We start from the raw sequence: 24,618 nt of genomic DNA, 5'->3' as shown, positions 1-24,618 counted from the left end.
AGTGACATTAAGTACATTCACACTGGTGTGCAGCTATCACCCCCTGTCCATCTCTTGAACTTTCCTGTCCTCACAAACTGAAACTCTGTTCCCTGAAACAGTGCCGCCCCCCACCCCCACCCCCCCGTTTTCCCGGCTTACGGTGCTTGGCAGCCACTGTTCTACTGTCTGTGGCTTTGGATGTGACTACCCTAGGCTCCTCACGGGGGTGCGCTCACAGAGTGTGTGTGGGCCTGGCTTATTTCAGTGAGCACAATGTCTTTAAGGTTTCCATGTTGTGACACATGTCAAAATTAATTATCTATCATAAAATACATATGTACATACCACATTTTGTTTATCCGTTTATCTGTTGATGGCCTTTTGGGTTGTTCTACCTTTTGGCTGTTGTGAATAATATTGCTGTGAAAATGGGTGTGCAGATACCTCTCCTGGTCCCTGCGTTTAGTTCTCAGGGATGTATACATTCAGTTGGAATTGCTGGATCACATGGTAATTCTAGGGTAATCTTTTGAAGAAGCTCCATCCTGTTTTCAACAGCAGCTGAACTATTTTACACTCCTACCAGCACCACTCAAGGACTAATTTCTGCACATTTTCACCAACACTTGATATTTTCTGATTATTGCTGTTGTTGTAATAGCTCTCCTAATGGATGTGAAGCAGCATCTCATTGTGGGACAGGATTTTTTACATCATCATTAAAAAAGCATTCAAGGTACTTCTCAATACTTGCCATTTCTCCTATTTTACTGTGTAGCCAACTCATTGCATAAATGGAACTCTTTTATTGCCAATAGAAGCTGCTTACAACCATTCCTTCAAACTCATCATCTCAATTTATTTTTTTCCTCCCATTCATAATCTCACATACACTTCTCACAGTCCTTAAAGTTGCTGTCAGGTCATAAGCAAAGTCATAGCCTATCTGTCAGAGAATGTGTCTGAAAGTCTAGTTCATTGTAATGTCAAAACTGATTAAAAAAACAACAAAAAACACCTCTCGATTAAAGATCGTAAACTTTCTCAGACTGAGAAGTGTTTTTAGAGAAGATGAGAGTGTTGCTTTCTTCTTTCTTGGTTTATATCCCCCTCCACTTCCTATCTGCTATCCTGGGGTCTCTCTGGAGTTGCCGGATGAGGCAAGAGTGAGTGGTAACTTGTTGGAGGAACTAGGCTGACCAAGGCACATAGTATTCATTCTTCCCGGGCATGACAAATGCCCAAAGCTGTCTGGTGTCTCCTAGGACATTCTGTGGATTCGGGAGGAATTCCTCACGCGCAGAACCCTCAATGCCCTGCTCTGTCTTTTCCTGATTCCTGGCCCTCTTGGTAGGCAGCGTCTCTTAGAATCACCCAGTGTGGGTCTCTTCCCCGTGATCCACGTCCGGGCCACATGCGTGCCTTGCCACAGGCTTGTCTTCTCTCCTGTCACCAGGAGTCTTGCTTATCCTCCCTACATGTCCCTCAAAATCCACAAGTCATGGAAAATCAGGAAAGTCTCATGAATTCCTTCAAGTTTTCAACCTTGAATTCTTAGCTTAAGAATTCATGTCCTCTAATTAACTTTTAACCTCTTTCCTGTTGTCCTGAAGTAGGAATGGGCAATTGCTGCTTTCGCGGTCTCTTAGTTTCTGGCCTAGCATGTCCTGCTAGGTAGCATGTTCTACCATCTTACTTAAGGATATGTGGATATTTAACACCTCTCTAGTTTTATTGCTGAATCCCTGTGTCTACGCAGTCTTCTGTGATAACCCAGGCTTCCCTGATAGCTCAGTGATAAAGAACCCACCTGCAATGCAGGAGACCCTGCTTCAATTCCTGGGTTGAGAAGATCTCCTGGAGAAGAAATAGGCTACCCTCTCCAGTGTTCTTGGGCTTCCCTTGTGGCTCCGCTGGTAAAGAATCTGCCTGCAATGCAGGAGACCCTGGTTTGATTTCTGGGTTGGGAAGACCCCCTGGAGAAGGGAAAGGCTCCCCACTCCAGTATTCTGGCCTGGAGCATTCCATGGACTGTGTAGTCCATGGGGTCCCAAAGAGTCGGACACAACTGAGCGACTTTCACCACCACCACCCTGTGTCTACGTGGAAAGAGCACTGAACATCTTTATCTGATTACATGATGAAATATTAATATTTGGGAAGGAAACCTTACCTTTGCTTTAGTAGTTGGTTCCCTTCTTCTCCAATCAGGTTACATTTGTCTTTTTTCTTTCCTTGTTTTCATTGGTAAGCCTCATGAACTTAATATGATCCATTCATTTCTTTAAAAATAAATTGTATTTTGGCATGAACCATTATTTGGATAATGAATTTTATAAATGACTAAATTGTTTTAATTGATCTGAATTACCTGTTTCAGTTTTGGTTTGACCTTGAATTTCCTTGTTGAGTTCCTGGCCCATGTTAAAGCTCAATAACTGGGTGAATGGTTGAGTGGGTGGATGAATGGGTAGTCATCTTTCATTTTTCTAATCTCAGAAATAAATCTGCTGTATCTGTGCCTTCATTTTAAGATTTAGATTTCATTTCTTCTAAGCCTTTGTCAAATTAAGCTCTGTGCATAAAGTGGCCTTCTTAGCCATTTTATCAATTCTCTTTAATTCCTGATCTTCCAACATTTGTGAAATCCATTTTCTATTGGATAACATGGCGGATTGGTCTGTGCAGATACAGAATCACTGTAGTTCCTGTGAGAGCAAAGAGAAACAGAATTCCCAGGAACTTGCCCACGAAAGTATCTTGCTTATATAGCACATTTCTTTCTAGTCAACTATCTGTTTGCCTTCATTTGCCATGGGAGCACCTGCACTGTTGAAGACGATCAGTACCGCCTGTTGATGGTTACTGAGTAGGGTCCACCTCATACTGTTGATCATTTCTTCCTTTGCCAGGCATGCACACCCTTTGTTTGCACTGTCTCCCCCAACGTCACTGATTATGCATGGTGCGCACCACCTCTTACTCCAGTATGTCCACATGTCTACATGGCACTTTCTTTCTTCCTTATGTATTTTAAATACGTAAGATTCAAGAGAATCATACTCTTGGACACACGTTTTCACCATTGTTAATAACTTTAAGTCTAAAGCTAATGGTAACATTTATCTGATGGGGGAAGAGGTCATATGTTTTGAAATGAGATAATTTATAGTAAAGAACTGGGGATAGAAACCTTAAAAACCCCTGAAGGCCCTCTTTGGAATTTTAAAACTTTTAAAATCCATGTCTTCATCTAATAATTAAAGCATTTTCCTTCAAATATTATTGTTCAATGAAAATAAAATGATAGTATTTCCTGACTATTTTCTTTTTACTGTTGGTTATATACCAGAGCATTCCTCCTATTTTCACTGTATATGTGGAGCCTATTAGTAATAGTGCATATTAAATATGTCTTAATGATATAACCTGAGAAATTAACAATCTTTTCTCATTCTAGTGTGGAAAGATATGTTCTCATTTCCAAATTACCAATTTAAGAAGTTATGAAATGAAACAGTTTGTCCAATAGGAATCTAATATGGGCCATATTTGCACTTCTTGAGTTTTCTTAGTAGCCACGTTAAGAAAACAAGAACAACTGAAATTCTTTTTAAAATCCATTTATTTAACCCAGTATTTCCAAAGTGTTAACATTCTACATGAAACAATATTAAAAAATTACTAATGTGATATCAGAAATGAAGTGTACACCTGACATATATATATATATATATATATATATATATATATATGACAAAAAGTAACATAAATTGAATGATTAAAGTGGAAAATACCAAAACAATGAAGTTGTGTTTAAAAGAAAAACATATACTACTTCTGCATTTAAAACTAAATTCTAAATTTATTTTCTCAGTTGCCTTAATCACATTTCAAATTCTCAATAGCCATATGTGGCTAGTTAGACGGCTCACAAATAAAACCTTTTGTAAGTCAGATGGTGTTAATGCAAGAAAAAAAAATCCCACATTTTTCAAAAGTGCTCTTCTTCCCATTTCAACCACAGTTTTGGTTTTTATCATTAAAAATTAGAAATAGATGAACTAAATTTATTTTTAAAGAGAAGATAAATTTCTCATATAGGTGACAACCTTTTAAAATTTTAATTTAGAAGCTTAATAGAAATTACTACAATTTTTAAAAAGTGGAGTGATTTCCTGTCTGGAACATATAACTGAAGCGTTGAAACTAAACAGATTCTGATTTTGCTGTTCTATACATGTTAAGCTTACTGCTTTTCTTCACACATCAAGCTCCTTCCTACTCTGGAACATGCCAGATAAGTAGAACTTTTTAAAATTATTCCTATGACTGTAGTCTGTTCCTGTGAAGTAATTTTTCTTTTTTTTAAGCCTTGAAGAAGCACTTTAATTTTACTATAAACAATTCAGTTTTCGGTTTCTTACAATGTAATTTGTCTGCTGGGATTTGATGTATTGTTTCTCGCTAGTGTTTTCCATACTAGATTTTCATTTTGCGTGGTCACATTGTTTGAACATTTGCAAGCAGAGCCTGCTAACTGCCATTGGCCTGCTGCTTTGTGTGGCTTGATTTCTTCTCCCCACCTGCTCACAGCAGGTTGTCTACAGGCCTGAAGAGTAGCTAAATACTTTTGAAAATATCTTGAGAGCCTGCTAAGGTCTTAACAATTTCCGCATTTGTGTGATGTGCAGCTATTCATGGTGTACCTTTGAAGGCTTTTTTCTTTTTATTTCTCATATTCTTGCTTAAATATTTTCAAGAGAAGATAAATTTATTATAAATAACAGTACAAAGCTGATTGCAGTCCTATTGCATTCTGCATTGAATAGGTCATTGATACTCAACTAAGTGGAACAAATTTTCTATGTTAAAGCAGACAAATTTGGAATAGTGTCACATGCATCTCGTGTTATTTACTACAGAATACCAGATTAAATGGATTACTTGTGAATTGATTGCAGTGTTAAATAGATGATATAACATGATAACTTAAAATGCTCAGTGGGCCTTTGTAATATAGAATAGTATACAAGCACATGAATGTAATAGAAGAGAGGTTATCGTGTTTGTTGGGTGTATGTCTGTGATATATTTGCCAAATGCTTGTCCACAGAGAATTTGAATAGATTTTTAAGATTTAACCTTGATTTTCTGTTTCTAAAGAAAATGGATTTTCTCACCATTTCAGAAGACAAGTGAAAAATGTTGTTTTCTTTTTTCTGGTTTTTAGATTAAAATAACTCCCACAACTTTTGAGAACAAACTTTAGTTTTAATCCTAATAAATGTATGAGTACAGGTGCTAAAATAAATATGTTAAGAATATTTTGATGAGAAAATTAAATGAAGTAGCTTACGTTTTGCTTATACTGTACCATTACCAGGAAAAAGTGAAATTGAAAGTAATCGTCTTAATGTTTTTAGACCCCAAATAAGTGTACCCCACATTTTTTAGATATCCCCCCCATTCCCTTGAAGTAATTAGCTGTTATTTTGAACTCTATGCACGTGGTTACTCTGGAGTCATCAAATGTAATATGAAACCATCTATTTAGAATGTATAGGATATATAAATAAATAACTTGAAGAAGTAAAGGATGGTATTTTTTCCTAATGAAGTAGGAAATGAAAGAGTAATTATTAACCATCTCCTTTTCACGTTCCTGAAAACATCAATTACAGTTACACATCTTAGAAACAAGCCCACCAGTAGCACAGAAATAGCTCCTTTCACTGTGCTTCAAAAAATTTAGTCACTATTTAACAGCTGGGATATATTTACAGCCATAATTCAGAATATTAATTTTAGTGAAAGTCTACCTGCTTTTGTAGTGTAGCCTAGAAGCTTAGCCATTTTCTTGTCTCTTGTGGCATGTGTTTTATGATTTGGAATTGCTTTTAAAAATTTAATGTAATGGGAAAATGTCTTTCTCAATCCCCTCCCCCCCACACACACACATACTTCTTTCTTCTCTGCTATCTGTTAAGTAGAAAATTATGTTTTAGTAGCTGCCACAAGATGAGGATTTTGAATAGTATAAACACTGATTATGGAAAATAATGCAGGCAGCTGCACTGAAGACCGATAAGACCAATCCCATAGTAATGGCCTTTAAAACATATTATCAAGTTGGGAATCAGTGAGGGTAAAGAGACAACTATGACTGTTTCTTCTCTTACTGTTCAGCAAGACTACTTTTAAAGGTGAAACTGCCTCTGATTTTATTATCTGAGAGATAATCTTTGGAGCATTTTAAAACTTTGTGACTGTCTTTGCTTTTTTTTGAGTGAGCAGTCTTGCTAATTGTGCATGAATTTGATTCTAACAAATGTTGAAATTGTTGCATTAACAAAGTCTTCTTAAATATTCTTTTCCTTAAAGAAGGGAAAAAGGAGTATATTTTATAAATGTTGAAGGAGACTATTAGAATAAGAAAAGAAGGCCATTTTCATCTAGCTATGAAGTGCCACTTAAAATAGAAAAGGGGGTGAAATATTTGGAGAAAATATTTCAGGGTAGGATATGTTTCAGGAAAATAAGTTAATTTTTGTTTTGTTTTTTGGTCTGAGCCAATCCAGTGGCCAGTTTGTGTTTGTTTTGGCGTGCCTCAGACTCATCGTAGGCGTGGAGGGCTTTCTTTGTTCTCTGTGGATTCTTAAACCAAATTGTCTTAATTCTAGACTGTGAGAAAAGTGTATGTTCCAGTTTCCTGTAGCAAAGTAAATTCCAATTTTGAGTGAAATTTTATTTCCCTGTTTTCTGTTACATCTGTCTTTATTGCCGAGATCTGTCAGGTGTGGATTCTTTCAGGTACACAGACTAGAGCAGCTGTAGTGAGAACAATCTGAGACTCCTTATACATGTCCTTTTAACTTGCTTTCAGTTGAATGCAAAGTTTAGGGTAACTTATTGATACTTATATGTATGGTTTGTATATTCATTGTTACAATTTAGTTGTTTGTAAAAATATAAATTCTAAACCTGTTTTCATTTTACCTATTGCAAAATTACTTCTATTTGCCTTGGAATCAGCCCAACCCTTGTAGGGTAAGGGAAAGGAACGGTTGTATTTTGTAAACGTCTCCTACATAGAAGGTGATGCCAGTACAACTCAGGCAGTGTTCTAGACTCAGGAGATACAGCGGTGACCAAGACTTACATTGTATCAGAGGGATTAGATGCCAAACACATGAACACATACAGAAGGTAATTTGAGTGCTAAGAAGGTCAATGAAGACAGTAACAGGATAATTCATAGAAGACGGTTAGGGAGATAGCTTTAGGTAGGGAGAGAAGCTTTTGTTAGGAAATCTTCTCCGAATAGCTCCCATTGAGATGAAACCTGTGGGGAGTAGGAGGAAGCCTTACAAACATCTGGGGGAGGAAAGTCCCAAGTAGAAAGAATGGCAAGTGTAAAGTCCCTGAGGCAGGAACCAGACCGGTTTGTGTGGAGGCCGGAAGAGAGGTCAGTATCTCCAGTGTAGTTGTTGTTCAGTCACCCAGTCGTGTCCAACTCTTTGCGACTCCAGGGACTGCAGCATGCCAGGCCTCTCTGTCCCTCCTCTTCTCCCAGACTTTGCCCAAGTTCCTATCTGTTGCATCGGTGATGCCATCCAGTCATCCACCTCGTCTTCTGATGCCCTCTTCTCCTTCTGCCCTCAGCCTTTCCCAGCCTCAGGGTCTATTCCAATGCAAGTATAGCTCGGTCAGTTCAGCTGAGTTGCTCCATCATGTCTGCCTCTTTGCGGCCCCAGGGACTGCAGCACACCAGGCCTCCCTGTCCATCACCAACTCCCAGAGTTTACTCACACTCATGTCCATTGAGTCGGTGATGCCATCCAACCATCTCATCTTCTGTCGTCCCCTTTCCTCCCACCTTCAATCTATCCCAGCATCAGGGTCTTTTCAAATGAATCAGTTCTTCGCATCAGGTGGCCAACGTGTTGGAATTTCAGCTTCAGCATCAGTCTCTCCAGTGAGTATTCAGGGCTGATTTCCTTTAGGATGGACTGGTTGGATCTCCTTACAGTCCAAGCGTCTTCTCCAACACCACAGTTTCAAAGCCTCAATTCTTCGGCAAATGGCAACCCACTCCTGTATTCTTGCCTGGAGAATCCCAGGGACAGAGGAGCCTGGTGGGCTGCCGTCTGTGGGATCTCACAGAGTCGCACATAACTGAGGCGACTTAGCAGCAGCAGCAGCTTTCTTTATAGTCCAGCTCTCACATCCATACATGACCACTAGAGAAATCATAGCCTTGACTAGATGGACCTTTGTTGGTAAGGTGATGTCTCTGCTTTTTAATACGCTGTCTAGGTTGGTCACAACTTTCCTTCCAAGGAGTAAAAGTGAAAGAAAGAAAGAGAGAAAGTGAAGTTGCTCAGTCGTGTCTGACTCTTTGCGACCCCATGGACTATAGCTTACCAGGGTCCTCAGTCCGTGGGATTTTCCAGGCAAGAATACTGGAGTGGGTTGCCATTTCCTTCTCCAAGGAGTAAGCGTCTTTGAATTTCATGGCTGCAGTCACCATCTGCAGTGATTTTGGAGCCCAAAAAATAAAGTCTGTCACTGTTTCCATTGTTTCTCCATCTGTTTGCCATGAAGTGATGGGACCAGATGCCATGATCTCAGTTTCCTGAATGCTGAGCTTGAAGCCAACTTTTTCACTCTCCTGTTTCACTTTCACCAAGAGGCTCTTTAGTTCCTCTTCACTCTCTGCCATAAGGGTGGTGTCATCTTCATATCTGAAGTTATTGATATTTCTCCTGGCAATCTTGATTCCAGCCTGTGCTTCCTCCAGGCCAGCGTTTCTCATGATGCACTCTGCAAGTGTAGTTAGGAGAATGCCAAAGATAGACAGGGACCAGGTCGTATAGGATGTTTGTAGCCCTAGAGAATTGGATTTTATTCAACTCCTACTGCAAAACTTTTGAATAGTTTGAATAGAAGAATGGTAAGACGTACTTTAAAAGGGCTAGTGTGAGGCGGGTGGACTCCTGGGGACCAGTGGTAGAGACAAAGGAAATCATTTGTTTGTTCATGGCAGTCATCTACAGGGCGGGGGCTGATGATGGTTCAGATGAGGAGTCAGTCAAATCTAGCCCACTGCCAGTTTTTGTACAGTTCACTAGTAGAGTGGTTTTTTTGAAAGCTTGGAAGTATTACATTTTAAATGGTTGGGGGGAAAAATGTTTTACGACACATGAAAAGTATCTGAGATTCAAATTTCAAGTTCATAAATACAGTTTTACCAAAACACAGCCACCTTTATTCATTTTTATCTGTCTGTGGAGTTTTATCATATGTAGCACCTCAATGCCCTGATTTTCCCCTATTGACATCAGTTCAGTGGCTTAGGAGTTTGTTGAGATTTTTTTTTTAATGCAGGACCAAGATTGAATTTTATCTGAATAAAAAGAACTGTCCTCAGCCACTATTATGGAATATCATACAGCTTTGAAAATTAGCTTGTGCTGCGGCCTTGATGATATTTCTTAATAAATTCACACTGAAATTGTAAGACAAAACAGCATTTACATGCAAAATGCACACTGTGGTCAAATCACTTTGACAACTCATGTTTGAGTCACAGCTAATATCAAGTTGCTTTTTAGACTCCTTGGGCTGTCAAAACAAGAAGTGGACTATAGTTGCAACAGCATTTTTCAAATCTCAATGCAAAAGCAAGGGATACTTCCGTATTTTATAATCTATATAAATGTACTATTGAGGATATTCCACTTACCCTTCAATTGAAGGTGATTAAATTGCAAAATAATGTTATACTAAGGCAAATATCAAGAGAAGAATCTAGCAAAATCTGGCCCTTTGGAGAAAAAAACTTGTCAACCTTTGGCGTAGACTAAGGTGGTAGCTGTGCGATGACTTGAAGTGAACCAATTTGACATATATTTTGGCGGGAAGACAGAAAAGATTGGTAGATGGATTAGATACTGGGTGTGAAGGATGTTAAAGAATTGAAGATGAACCACTGAGTGAATGATGATAGTATTTACTGAGATGGGAAGGCTAGAGGAGAAGCAGGTTTGGGGAGGTGGATCAAGAATTCTGTTTGGACTTGTTAGGTTTAATATGTGCATTAGATATCCAAGTATTGATGTCCAACTAACAGATAACTATATGAGTCTTGAACTTAGGATAAATGGGAGTTGAAAACATAAATTTGATGATCATATTCACTAGATTTTCTGTAAAAGCTTGGATCTGCGTTATATGAAAGATTGAAGTTGGACCCTCATGTCACACTGGATACAAAAATTGACTCAAAGTGGATTAAAGACCTAAGCATAATGCCTAAAACTATAAAACTTCCAGAAGAAAATGTAGGCAAATTCATGACTTTGGAATTGACAGTAATTTCTTGGATATAACTCCAAAATCGTAAGCACAAAAGCAAACATGGATACTTTGGGCTATATCAAATTTTAAAAAGTTTGTGTATCAAAGGGCACAACAGAGTGAGGAGGCATCCTGTAGAATGGGAGAAATATTTGAAGTCATACATCTGATAAAGGGTTAATATCCAGACTATGTAAAGAACTCTTGCAGCTTAACAACAGGAAATTAAATAACCTGATTGAAAATTGGACAAAGGCCTTGAATAGACGTTGCTCCAGTGAAGCAGCATAAGTGGGCAACAAGCCGGGGAAGAGGTGTCTGGCATCTCACTTCATGCGTGTATCAGCCCCTCGTTCCTTTTCATGGCCACATAGTATTCCATCACATGAAGACACCGTGTTTCGTTTATTCATTTATCAGTCGATGGACATTTGGGTGGTTTGGCTATGAGGAGTACTGCTGCTGTGAGCATTCAGGTACATGTTGTTGTGTGGCTGAGAATTCATTTTATGTCTCTTTTTCCCCCCCAGTGTCTTTCTCGGGAAGCAGGGGGCAACATGAGCATTCAGTTTCTCGGCACAGTGGTAAGTAGGAAAGGATGGTTACTTTGTTCTTTCAATTTACAGAGAGATCGACTGGAAAAGTGATCAGCTGGTTTTAGCCCTTACGTTTGAACTTGGCTTCACCATGGTTTTGTTTTGCTGTTAAGTGAGATGTCTTTATATAAGAAATGGGTTCTTTCACAAGTGGGGGAAATTCTCGTAATGGAATAATTTTAGCTATTTCTTATTAGAGACAAAATAATTTTAAAAAATTATTTGCAGTTTGTTGAGTTTTTGAAGTATTTTTTTTTTTTTTTTTTGCTGGAGACTTTCTCCCTATTTTTGATAAAAACATTTTAAAAAGATACTTTTGAAAAAAATTAAAAAAAAATAAAAAGATGCTTTTGAATAGTGACCTTGGAGGATTCCCTGGTGGTCTAGTGGTTAGGACTCTGTGCTCTCACTGCTGAGGGCCCGGATTCAATCTTTGGTCAGGGAACTAAGATCTCACAACAAGCCAGGTGGCATAACCAAAAAAACTCCAGGTAATTGATATTTTATGTTTGTTTGTTTTTGCTCAGTTTTCCTTCTAGCTTCTTCTAGTAGGTCCACATTTCTAATGAAATTGAATAATAATTTCAAAATTATATAGCTCTACATAGTGAAAAGAAACTAATTTCACAGTTATTTTTACTTATGAGTTTATAAGTACTGTATTAATAATGGTATAATTTTCCAAAATAATTTGGTGAAAAAGGTACTTTATTGTTTTAATTAGCATTTCTCCGCCTATTGCCATTGTATTCACATATTTCTCTGTGTATTCATTTGTTAGGTATCATTTATAATCTGTAAAATGTCTGTTCATATCTTTTGGGTACCTTGTTTAGGTTGTAAATTTACATTGGGTATTTCTGTTGACTCTGTAACTTAAGGATATCAGAGGACAAGTTTGTGGCTTAGATCAAAAGAATAGCGATTTTGCCACTGAGATACGGAGGCTATCAATAGCAATGTCCATTTACTTCATGCTTTGTACTTTATATATGTATAGAGGTGTGGTATAGTTTACAGATCAAAGTACATGTGAAGACACCTGTCCAATATGTACTTTTTAAGTGTTGCACCTAAGACTTGTAGTTATTCTTGCTTTTCTGATTAATAGTTATTCCATGTGCTTATCTTTTCAACTAAAAAATTTAAAATAAAAATATATATAATAAAAATCTTAAATTTAAAAAATTTAAATATTATTTAAATTCATGTCATAAGAAAGTGGATTAGGGTTCTCCAGAGAAACAGAACCAACACAGTATGTGTATTATGTTTTCATATGTAAGGAGAGAGAGAGATTGGTTGGTTGATTGATTGACTTTAAGCAGTTGATTCCTGTGATTGTGGAGGCAACTCCAAAACCTGCAGGGTAGTTACATTTCAAGTTCAAGGTCAGTGTGCCTGTGTAAACTTCCTGCTTGGGAGGTTAATCCTTTTTCTTCAACTGATTGAAAGAGCCCCACCCATGTTATTACAGGGTAATCTGCTTTACTCAGAGACTACTGACTTAAAGGTTAACCTCATCTAAAAAAAAAAACAAAAACAAAAAACCATGGCACCTTTCTGGAGGTCTATTGGTTAAGACTCTGTGCTCCTAATGCCGGGGCGCAGGTTTGATCCCTGGTTGGGTAACTAAGATCCTGCATGCCTCGGCCAAAAAAAAAAAAAAAAAAAAGAACAAAAAACCCTTTATAGAAACATCTAGAATACTGTTTGACCAAATATCTGAATACTGTTGGCTGGCCAAGTTGACATACAAAGTTAACCATCGTGGAAGTATTCATTTTATCCTTAGAGGTTTTGAAGTTTTTAACGATAGACATGTTCTTCCAGAAATGGATTTTCATGCAACAGTAAATCGTGAACATCTTCCTACTTCATTGCATAAAGATCCATGCCATTCTTTTTTTATCAGCTACCTAGACTTCCATTATGGCTAGGGTCTTCTGGACCTCTTGTGCTCATGCTAGAAAGAGTTCTTGTGCTCTCTCTGCTATTTGTTATTGCTCCTTGCATTCTAATAGATTTCTCAGGGTTCAGACATTGAAAAAGGACTTCTCGACAGCCACAACCTGCAAAAGAAAACCCAAACCAACATAAACTTCCTCCTACAATTTTTCCTATCTCAGAAAATGGCAACTTAAGCTACAACTTTGTCTTTTCCTTGAATTGCCTCTTCTTCCACTCTCACTGCCCCCATCCAGACCAAAGTCTTCATCACCTCTTGTCCAAATTGTTGCAGCAGCCAGTCAATCTTCCCACCTCCACCCCTGCTCACTGCTTTATCATTAATATAGTGGTTAAAGTCATCCTTTTAAAATACACACCAGCTCAGCCAGCCTAGTTGCTCTTCTTCAAACATGTCAGGCGCTAGCATTGGGGTCTCCTCACTTGCCTCTCCTCTGCCAGGCCCGGCTCTCGTGGCCTCATCTAAACCTGATTATCTCCCGAAGGCACCACTTCTAAATACCATCACATTGAGGATGGGGACACCAGCATGTGAACTGGGTGGAGGGGACACAAGCATTTAGTCCATAATGTGCATTTAGCTGTCAAAGCTCTCCTCCCCAGAACTTTCCCAGGTGATCTGTGCCTACTTCAAATTGTAGATTGTCTGGGTTTTGCTTGTTTGTTTTGCTGACACATTTTTAGTGAAGCTGTGAGTTTGTGCATGTCAGGTAGTATAAACTCAGAAAGAAGCGGAAGAGGTTCAGTGTTTTACATAACCCAAATTCCTTACTTGAACTGTGATTCACAATAAGGATGAATATTTTGTTACTACTTGAAGAATACAGAAGTTACCATTTGATTCCAAATTTTGTATTGCAATCATTGCTTGTATTTAATTTTTTTTAAGTACCATTATCTTTAAAACACTACAACTCTTAAGACAAACGTATCTGTGTTAAGACTGAATTTTTTTCTTGTGAAAACAGTGCATATTGCCCGAAAGAGAAAATAACCTACATTGCACTGAGCAGCTTCTTCATAGCTGTGCTGTTGGCATTTACCCAAGGACTCTTGAGGAACTATCAAATTATATGTCTTTGAAGCTTAGCCAGGGATCTTAATGAAACCAAATCACGCTGAACTTCTTAAAGCTAATTTAAATCTCAAATTGTACATTTTAAATTAAGTTTTTATTGATAATAAATATACTTTATTTCTTATTAGCCTTGAAAGCTTGAGTAATAATATCAGTAGAATAAACATGTTTTACAAAGATTTACCATTAAGAATGATATTAATATGACCCTTGGTACGCTAGCACAATTAGATTTCAAAGTTAGCATTTACGAAGTAACAGCGATTAATGACAACCATCGAAAACAATTTTGAACTCCATCAGTTTAACTCAGGAGGGTAAACTTAATATGATAATTCATCTAGTTGAATTGTATCAGCCTAGCAGGAAAGTATGTAAATATGTGACCCTTACCTAGTTTCTAAATGGATGCTGTGCTGATAGATTTATCAGTTCCATTAAAGAACTTTGGGGAACTTTGGAATTTCAGCAATTGTTCCCTTGGAGGCTGAAAACCCAACCTGGTCTCATACTGGGACCATTCTGGTCTGCATATTTCCATAATTTGCCTTTGCTACTAATATGACAGCAAGACACAAATAACTGTTTCTAATAATATCAGATGGAGTTGTGGAGGACAGCATTTTAATGTAGTAAAAGACCTCCCCGCGGGGTTGTTATTGCTACTATAGAACAGCAGCTACACAGTTGCAACTGTAGGCTCTTAATTGATTCGTTTAATTAGCAAGAGCTGAAGCTTGGGCTGTATCTTGTCATCTGATAGCACAGGGCCCAAGCCTGCATCATTCGTATTTAATACGAACATCACCAAAAAGTTTCACTCTTTCTGAAAACTCCCTTATGTATTGAACTTGAATAGAGTGAACTCCCATTTGTTGAAAATCCAAATAACTGGCCAATGAAAAGAACTAGATTTGTTGTTGTTTTCCTTTACCACTGGACTTCCCTGGTAGCTCAGATGGTGGAGAATCTGCTTGCAATGCGGGAGATCTGGGTTCGATCCCTGGGTTGGGAAGATTCCCCTGGAGAAGGGCATGGCTACCCACTCCAGTATTCTTGCCTGGAGAATCCTATGGACAGAGGAGCCTGGTGGGCTGCAGTCCATGGGGTCCCAAAGAGTTGGACACATCTGAGCGACTAAGCACACATCTCCTTTACCAGTACTCTTTTGAGAAGTAACCTATGTCACATTTTTGGTTATTACTGTCTTCCAAGAGTAAACATCCAGAGAACTTCTTTGGTCTTCTGTAGCTTATAAATCCCTCTGTCTACGTATCTGACTCATCTCTAGTCTTCACTTGCCTTTTTCTCCCTTCTCTTTTCCATCTCTTGCTCCATATCAGGGAGGTTTCAGAAGTGACAAGGTGGTTTATTGGGATTTCTTGCATACTGGTCCCGTGTCTCAGCGTTTGCAGCCATCCAGAGGCTTGCTTCCCTGTGTAAACAGGGACATCTGACTGAATTACCCCTGGGACTTGACCCATTAACCTTAACCCAAGCTGCCCTGGTCCCAGTTTCCTTGGATGGGGAGGACAGGGACCTGGGAGGTGTCTGGCATAGAACCCCAGAGCCTACATCAGACGGGCACTTCTACCCAATACTCACAGGGCTCCATTCCCACAGGGTCAAGCTCTCCTTATTCCTGACACTTTTCCTGTCCAGCTGTAGAAAGCAGCTGTGGCCACAGGCTTGGCATTTTGTCGAGGGTTGATGAAGTCTCTCTGGTTTTGTTTGTTTGTTTTAAAATTTATTTATTTTAATTGGAGGATAATTACAATATTGTGATGGTTTTTGCCATATATCAGTATGAATCAACCATAGGCATACATGTGTCCCTTCCCTCCTGAAACCCTCTCCCTGGGTTTTTTTTTTTGGGGGGGGGGGGGGGGCGGCGGTTTTCATACATTTTATAATGCTAAGAAAAAAGTAAAGCTTTAGCATCCCTTCCTGCATTTCCCTCCAGTATTCAGAACTTCAGCTGAAATAGGGATAAGATAAGATTCATATAAGATGGGCTTCTAAGTGCAATCTTAATCTATAACATTGTTTCCATGGTGACATGTTCTGTGTACTCCTGTACCTGATTTAAGGAGGAACTTTTAGAATATGTTTACTTTCCAGCCTTGTGAAATAGACATGCTGAATATAATTCAAACGTGCGGTTGTCAATGTCTCCTTGTGTGAAGCGCTTTGAGCAACAGTGTAACAGAAGGGGTGGACGGCCTGCCCTTCGGCAGGGCCCCCTGGCTGCAGGCGAGCGCAGACCAGCAGTACCCCGAGTGCGCGGTAGGTGGCGAGACTGGACGCAGAGGCCGGCTTGCTGGCGGAGAAGAGCAGAGATCTGTTTGATGATGATGTTGTCTCGTTGTTAAGTTGTATCGGACTGTGACCCCATGGACTGTAGCCTGCCAGGCGCCTCTGTCCATGGGATTCTCCAGGCAAGAACACTGGAGTGGGTTGCCATTTCCTTCTCCAGGGGATCTTCCTGACCCAGGGATCGAATCTGCATCTCCTGCATTGGCAGGCGGGTTCTTTACCTCTGAGCTACCAGGGAAGCCATAGATCTATTAGCTTTACTTTTTCCTTTCTGATACAAAAGCATAAAGTGTAAACCACAGGGTGCAGCTCTTTGAATAAGAATCTACATTTCATATCCTATTAGTCATTAAATTGTTTTTCTAATGAGCATACCTAAAGCCTGGCATGTATTGGTTGTCATGGTAGTCAGTCATCTCACGTTGATTAAACATCTATTATGTGATGGCAATTCAAAGGAAGAAGGCATCTCTGCCAGCCATGACCCACTGCCAACCCAGGGTGTAGAAATCCTGGCGTGATGCGAATGATCGGAGCCTTGTGTGAAGAAGCATCTAGGGGTTGGAAAAAAGAAATGGGGGAATTATGGAAAGCTCCTCATTCTTAGACTCTGGGGGTGAATAGAGTTTGAATAAGGGAAGGGGTGTTCAGATAGAGGGGGACGGCATCTGCAAAGGGCCCTGAGACAGCACATTCGGCAACGGCTCTGCAGTGATGGTGGGAAGAGCTCAGGGAATAAAATAGTGAAGGTTAGAGAGGCAGGAGGTCGTCCGTGTGTTTCAGGAAAAGCAGGTTCGCTAGCGAGGGTGGCATTATCACTTGAGGTGTGTTTTGTTTTGTCTGAACTTTTTTTTTTCTCCCCGCGGTCACACCACACAGCTTGTGGGATCTTAGTTCCCCAACCAGGGACTGAACCTGGGCTCAGATGGAATAGATAATGAGTTGGGTTTTTGACCATTTTAAGTCTGAAATGCCAGGGGGACATGTATGATGTAAAGGAAAGATCAGGGAAATGATGAAGGGTGAGCATGTCAGTGGGTGCCTTTGGACATGAAGATGTGGTATCTGAAGCCTGCAGTAGCTAAGATCACTGGAGGGGATGGTGAAGGGACAGGCCCGGAATGGACCCCTGGGGAATGCCCACTTCCAAGGGGGCGGCTTCTAGCATCTCTAATAGAATCATTTAAAAGTGACATTATCTATTGTCCAAATCATTTCTATTATATGTGGCTATTGGAAGCCAATTTAGTGCAACCTCAATCATGATTTCACAGTATCCTAGGGTGTCCCTAATTATTTCAGAATATCTCAAAATCCTGCTGCTGTCTGCCAAAGACCCTCAAAATAAAAATTAATTTTAATGAATAACATAATGCCTTAACACTTGTGTGATGCTTTAGGGTTTTAGAATGCTTATTTGATCCCATTCAATTTCTAAGAGAGACAGGCCATATAGCACCTTTAGAGTTACTCTTTGAAATATTGTCGGTTTAAAATATTTGCAATTACTCAGTTATATGCTTGCAAGAAATTTATGTGAACTACCAGTGATAGCTTCTGGTGAGCGATGTTGAATTCGTGATCTCCAAAGAAGATTTAGCTTCGGGACCAGGGACCAGGCTTGATCACTCAAGAGCTTTTGTGTAGCAGAGTTTTATTAAAGTGACTTTAAGGACAGAGAAGCTTCTGACACAGACATCAGAAGGGGGGTGAGATTGCCCCACTTGCTAGTCTTATCAAGGCCTTATATACTTTCACCCACTCCTACAACAAACATCTTCAATTAACAAGATTAGAACTAACAATAGAAAGGTCTCACCAGACCCACTCTGACAACAGACCTCTTAAGATAACAAGATTAGTCAGAAGGTTCTGGTTAAAAAGGAGAAACATGTCCTGTCCTTGAACAAGATACATTATTGTTACATAATCCTTAGTACAGAGCTTAAGGAAAAACATACCCTTGAGTCGCAAGCTCTGGGCTTAAAAATAAAAAATGTTTTATGTGACTAAAACAAGGAATGTAAGAGGAAAGAGGAGAGTGAAAAAGCTGTCTTAAAACTCAGCATTCTAAAACCTGAAGTCAAGACATCCGGTCCCATCACTTCATAGCAAATAGATGGGTAAACAATGGAAACAGTGACACACGTTATTTTCTTGGGCTCCAAAATCACTGCAGATCGTGACTGCAGCCAAATTAAAAGACGCTTGCTCTGTGAAAGAAAAGCTATGACCAACCTAGACAGCATATTAAAAAACAGACATTACTTTGCTGACAAAGGTCCGTCTAGTCAAAGCTATGGTTTTTCCAGTAGTCATGTATGGATGTGAGAGTTGGACTATAAAGAAAGCTGAGCACCAAAGAATTGATGCTTTTGAACTGTGTTGTTGGAGAAGACTCTTGAGAGTTGCTTGGACTGCAAGGAGATCCAACCAGTCAATCCTAAAGGCAATCAACCCCGAATATTCATTGGAAGGACTGCTCTTGAAGCTGAAACTCCAATACTTTGGCCACCTGATGTGAAGAACTGACTCATTTGAAAATACCCTGATCCTGGGAAAGATTGAAGGCAGGAGGAGAAGGGGATGACAGAGGATGAGATGGCTGGATGGCATCACCGACTTGATGGACATGAGTTTGAGCAAGCTCTGGGAGTTGGTGATGGACACGGAGGCCTGGCGTGTTGCAGTCCATGGGGTCTCAAAGAGTTGGACACAACAGAACAACTGAACTGAAGACAAGGAATACATTTAAAAAAAAAAAAAATTGTCCTTTTCTCCTCCTTGAGGGCCCTGGACTGCGTACCAGCCTACCTGAGAATTAACTCTCTCACCAGCATGTTAGTGTCTTTTGGGGTAGGGGAGGGATAGGGGAAGGTATACTAAATAAAACTTGATTCTTGTGTTTGAATCTCTTATCTCCCACTTATGAGCTTTGTGAATTTGAACAAGTTACTTAACCTTTCTGGTCCTCAATTTTCCTATCAGCAAAAGATCTACTTTTATGGAACTGGTGATGGTTGAATAAGAAAGTGTTGGTAAAATGCTGAAATATAATAGGAACTTAGCCTGTAGTAGCTCAACTATTATTATAACCCCTGAAAATATTGAATACACTCTTCCTTTGCAATCATTTTGCCTCACTTTTTTCCTTCCTTTTTCTCACTTGCTTTGGAGACTTGCTGTCATCTGAAATTGTAATCTAACTGAGATCACATTTGGTAGGCAATCTACCGAAAAATTCAGAAGGAAAATATTTCTCTTTTATTTGGAAAGTCTTAATTTTTTTATCCCATGATTTGACCTCCTCACATAGTTAACATATCATCTGTCATTGAATGATGAAATATAAAGCACATATTTAAACCTGCACCTGTGGCAGCAAGATGCTTAAGAACGCCTGCTTCCTTGAAGCTTAATGAAGTTCACCAAGAGCAGCCTTGACTGGGAAGACTTTGGTGTGTTGTGTTTGAAAGGCAACATACTTTGGATATAGGACCTGATATGACAGTGCTTATGGGGCTTCACAAACCAGCCTCACTTCAAAAGACTATTATTTTAGCTAAACCACTTAAGGCCCTTGTAGTGTAGTACCATGCATTGCTGATCCTTCATACATAAAATTCACTGATTGTTATTTACCTTATGGTGAGAATGATATGGAAATGGCAACTCTTTCTCATGGAAGCCGAGTCAGACCGTCACTCTCAACTTGAGCACCTGTAGGAATTAACTGGAAAACTTGCTAAAAATGCAGATCCCCAGGATCCAGTGAAACTGATCCCTTAGGTTTGAGTTAAAGCCTAAGAGTCTGCATTTGTGAATACCAGTTTCAAGTAGCCTAAGACTAGGATTTGGAGTATATTTTCACACTTACTGTAGAATTAGTATCTGATTTAGGAGATAGATACCAGAAGCTACATTGTATTACTGGTCTTGAGTCACACATAGGAACAGTGTTCTAGATGTTTCTTATAATAAAAGGATAGAACAAGCATTTAATTATTTGAACTAATTAATTGATTTATGTCTTCAAAGTACATATACATTTTGATTATTTGCACTAATTGATGACTGTTTATGTTCATAATACATATATATTGATTATTTGCACTAATGAATTGACAGCTCTATATGTTCATAATATATATATTTTTTTAATCAGGTAGGGACCTGATAGCACCTAATGTATAATTAAATGCATAGTTTCATCATCGGTACCTTTTCAGTTTACATGTCAGCTGCACAGTCTTTTAGATTTAGTCTGAATTCTGTCAAGTCTTAGACCCACAGGACAGTGATCATTTTGTTTTTGGCCTAGATCCGGGTTTCTCAGCCTTGGCAGTGGTGACGATTTGAGCTGGGCGATGTTTTTTGTTGTGGAAGGCTGCTCTGTGCATTATGGGATGCTTAGCAGCATCCCAGGCCTCTGCCTCCTAGATGCCAGAACACCTGCCCAGATGTAACCACGAAGATTGTTTCCCGACTTTGCCAAGTGGCCCTGGGGTGGGGAGGGAACACAGTCACCCCTAGGTGAGAATCTCTGGCCCAGACTATAGTAATAGTGGAATTTCAGCATTTTCTTTCCTGTTTTACTAATAAATATAATGTTCTACTAGAGATTAACTCTCTAGAACAAATGTGATACTTCTTAACGGCCTGAAGCTTACAAGTTCTTGTGTCCACCCTGACCTACTCAGATGCCTGCTTCAGAGAAACTGGCTACCAGCTTTAGCTAGCCCGACACTTGATTTGACTTAAAAGCATTCTTAGCTGTTGGCCGTGTGGGTTACTTGTGCTTAGTCTTCCTCCTGTTGGATCATAAGCCAGATCTGCTGTGGACAGCCCGTTCCTGAAAGGTGGGCCAAGCCCCAGTTTGTATCACTGCGTTCTGTTCACTCGGATCCTTTTCACCATTGGAATAGCCCTACTGTCACTGTTTACGTGAGACCCCCACACCCTGAGTCTACATCGAGAATGCAGTTACCGCCTGGTCGTAGAAGCAAGCCGCTGCTCGTCCATGCGCCCCACGCGATGGGTCCTGCCACTGTCCCGGGGAGAGGCATCCAGCGAGTATGCTGCATGCCTCCCCTCACGACGGCATTGGTAAAGAAATGCTTTTCTGCTCCTTTCCACCTAGCATGTAGTTGCCTAGCTCTGTCGTGTTTTGTGGACTTTACCCTGCGCGTGGAAAGTGTATATACAGCAGAATGCCTGGCAAGGCAGGGGAAGGTCCAGCCATCACCAGTAGCTCGGGTCTGTATCCTGAGATGTAGCTTTCCCATGTTTCATATGATGTAAATTCTCAAGGTTGTGGGAGACAGCTAAGGTAAAGACTAAGGTATATGTATTAATTACCCAGGTAATTACCGAGCATCAGGGGACATGTGAAACTGCCACGTGCCCTTGTTAGAAATGGAACCCCTTCCTCATTTAAGGATGGGGAGATAGTCCGTGTGTAAGTTCTCACAGTCCCCCTTGGAGTCCGCTGTGTCCTAGAGCCTGGGCCACCACCAGCCGCTAAGCGGAGCACCTGCCTCCGCTGCTCAGCTGTGCGGCCCTTTAAGACGGGGTGCCCGGGAGACAGTGCTCCCCGAGAGCCTGCAGTGGGCTCGTCACTTGAGGCTCATGACCCCATTTAATCCCCCCAGCCGTTGAGATCACTGGCAGAGCCCCCACCTCGCAGATGAGGCCATGTCTCTGTTGTAAGTTTGCAGATGGTAGTTTGTCAGCATGACCCGTATAGTGCGGGCAGCCACAGGATCAGACCTGGCCCCACGACACACCTTGGCTTCCTCCCAGCGGCGTGGCGCGGCGCGTGGTTGGGGCTTAGGTCCTCCTGCAGCCTTTTGCACCTGCGTATGATTCCTGACCACCTGGTGGGGAGTAGTTTGTGAATTGGGGTTGGGGGAACTAACCCTCCTCTTCTTCTGTGTTTGCTGTTAGAACCCACCCAGTTAGCTTAGGATTGGAGGTCTGCACCCTCAGTTTCCTCATGAGAATTGCTTTCATATCGGGGCTAGGGGCTGGTTCTCTTTTTAGAAAGGGCAATATTGATCGAAATGAGTATTGTAGCTGTTAAAAATAGATTAAAATTGCAACTTGATGTTCACTTTATATAAAGCCTTTCCTCTCAGTGGGCATGTGAGAAGACCTCAGTTGACACTTCAGGTGATCGGGGCATGGAATACCGGTTAAAGTGTGTTGTGAAAGATGCACTGTTGTTTTTTTAAGTATTGAACCTCTCTTTCTCTACCCTCTGCTAAACAAAACTTTGAGTCCCCTTCAAGGGTTTTAGGAATAATGCAAGTAGTTTGCAAAATACAGGTGCCTGGCATTATTTTGTGATATTGCACATCTAAACCGGTGGTTCTCAACCTGGGTGATGCTGCTCCCTGGGGGACCTTTGGCAATGTCTGGAGACATTTTGGTTGTTACCAGTGGTGGGCTGCTACTAAAATCTAGTGGGCAAATTTCCTTAAGTATATTTGGAACATATCCAACCCAGGAGGCTTCTGAAACATCCTACAATAAATAAGACAGTCCCTACAAAAGAATTATCTGCCTTAAAATGTCAGTAGTGCCAAAATGTCCATGTCTAGATGATATTTATAGAAGGGCATATAAACATCTGTGACCATCTCCCTAGCCTTAAAGTTCTCTAATGCTCCGCAAGCTTACTCTTAATGTGCCCATTGATAAGTAGGATGCAGCTATTCCACCCTGTTCATTGTAGCTTGTCTCATGTTGCCATCTTGATTGTATTAAAGGAAAAACTGGGCCCTGTACACATGTATGTCATATATATTGTTTAACTATTTTTTCCTAACATTGATGACTCTCTTTGTATGCTTCTATGTCTTCAAAAATTTTGACCTTCATATCAGTTTTTATCAATGAAGTTTTCTCTTAATCAGTATCTGCAGTTATGATCCAAGGGATTTTGAAATATATATAAAATATTCTTGATTGTATCTACATTTCTTTTCAAAAAGAACAAAGTTTTTGCAGTTCAGGCTCACCCATCAGTAGAGTTTTCTTGTTGGATTGTCTCTGTTAACGCTTCTCAGAGTAAAAGATCAATTAGATATTGTTGTATCAGTTTATCAATTTGTTGAAAATAAACCTACATAAATACATGCTGAGCGCACCACGTGTGCACACAGCAAGTCTGAGCTTGCGACAAAGCCTGCCATCTTCCAAATGGCAGCCCTTGAGGTTTGAAGGCGAGCTTGTGAGGAGGCCCATCCCTTATTTCCAGCTCTCCCTGCTCCATGCCCACCCTGCGCAGTCTGTGGCCTGGCCCTCCGTGGATCTGCTGGCCTCCTCTGCACTTGGCAGAGGGTTCTGAAATGTACCTGCTGGATTTTAATTTCTCGAGGTGACTTAGTGCCAACTCGGAGAGGTTAATGCCTACTGAAAGAATGTATTACTTACATCTCGCAAGAGAAGGGGGTCCGCCATGCCACACAGGGCCGCTGGGGAAGTTCCAGGTTGGTTAGGAGGCAGAAAGGAGTGAGGGCGGAGCACAGAGCCGGGGGGAAGCGGGGCAGCCTTTACCGGGGTTTCGGAAGGAAAGGCCAAGGGAGCTGGGTAAACAGGGTAGGACTGGCGAGTTTGAATGATTTCAGTGGGCTCTAGGAGTGGTCCTCCTTATATGATACCTGGCCCTAGGGTGATTTGGGGCAGGAAACAATGCCTTGGTTTGTGTTAGGTAAAAGGTTTGGCTGGTGGAATATTAAGGTGCGTTCCCAGGCTCAGCACTGTCTTTAAGAGTTAAGCTAGCCCTGGGAGGGGCCGGGGGCGGACGAGTGGAATCTCTGAGGTCTGTAAGGCCTCCAAGATTTAAAAACATAAAACAAGGATCATATTAAAAAAAAAAAAGAAAAGAAGAACATTGTAAGATACAGAAAATAAAAAACCAAACCATGATTAATACACGGAGAACCTACAAACAGTTGGAAACAAGGCAACTGGTGTCCAATAACTAAACTCACAAAGACTGGATGTCTAAACCAGAATGTGTGTATATTAATTTGAGGGGAGGAAGATTTCTTCCAAATCTTTAAATGTGCCTTCCAGAGCTTTGAATGGTGCTACGGGAATAATTGGGCTTCCCTAATAGCTCAGTTGGTAAAGAATCTGCCTGCAGTGCAGGAGACCCTGGTTTGATTCCTGGGTCGGGAAGATCCCCTGGAGAAGGGATAGGCTACCCACTTCAGTATTCTTGGGCTTCCCTTGTGGCTCAGCTGGTAAAGAATCTGCCTGCAATGCAGGAGACCTGGGTTTGATCCCTGGGTTGGGAAGATCCCCTGG

General features: G+C 40.5%; 1 protein-coding gene across 1 annotated transcript in view; it reads left to right on the top strand.

Moving 5' to 3' along the window:
- The window catches only part of PCCA (propionyl-CoA carboxylase subunit alpha), a 337,509-nt gene that overhangs the window by 256,244 nt on the left and 56,647 nt on the right, over positions 1 to 24,618 (top strand). The window contains exon 21 of the mRNA XM_020898588.2: positions 10,875 to 10,928. Coding sequence (XP_020754247.1) covers positions 10,875 to 10,928 — 54 coding nt within the window. The remainder of the gene's footprint in view (positions 1 to 10,874; positions 10,929 to 24,618) is intronic.

Source organism: Odocoileus virginianus, chromosome 8 (genome assembly GCF_023699985.2).
Source record: "Odocoileus virginianus isolate 20LAN1187 ecotype Illinois chromosome 8, Ovbor_1.2, whole genome shotgun sequence".
Lineage (NCBI taxonomy): Eukaryota > Metazoa > Chordata > Mammalia > Artiodactyla > Cervidae > Odocoileus > Odocoileus virginianus.
Note: the sequence above shows the minus strand (reverse complement) of the source record. Positions and strands in the feature narration are given on the sequence as shown.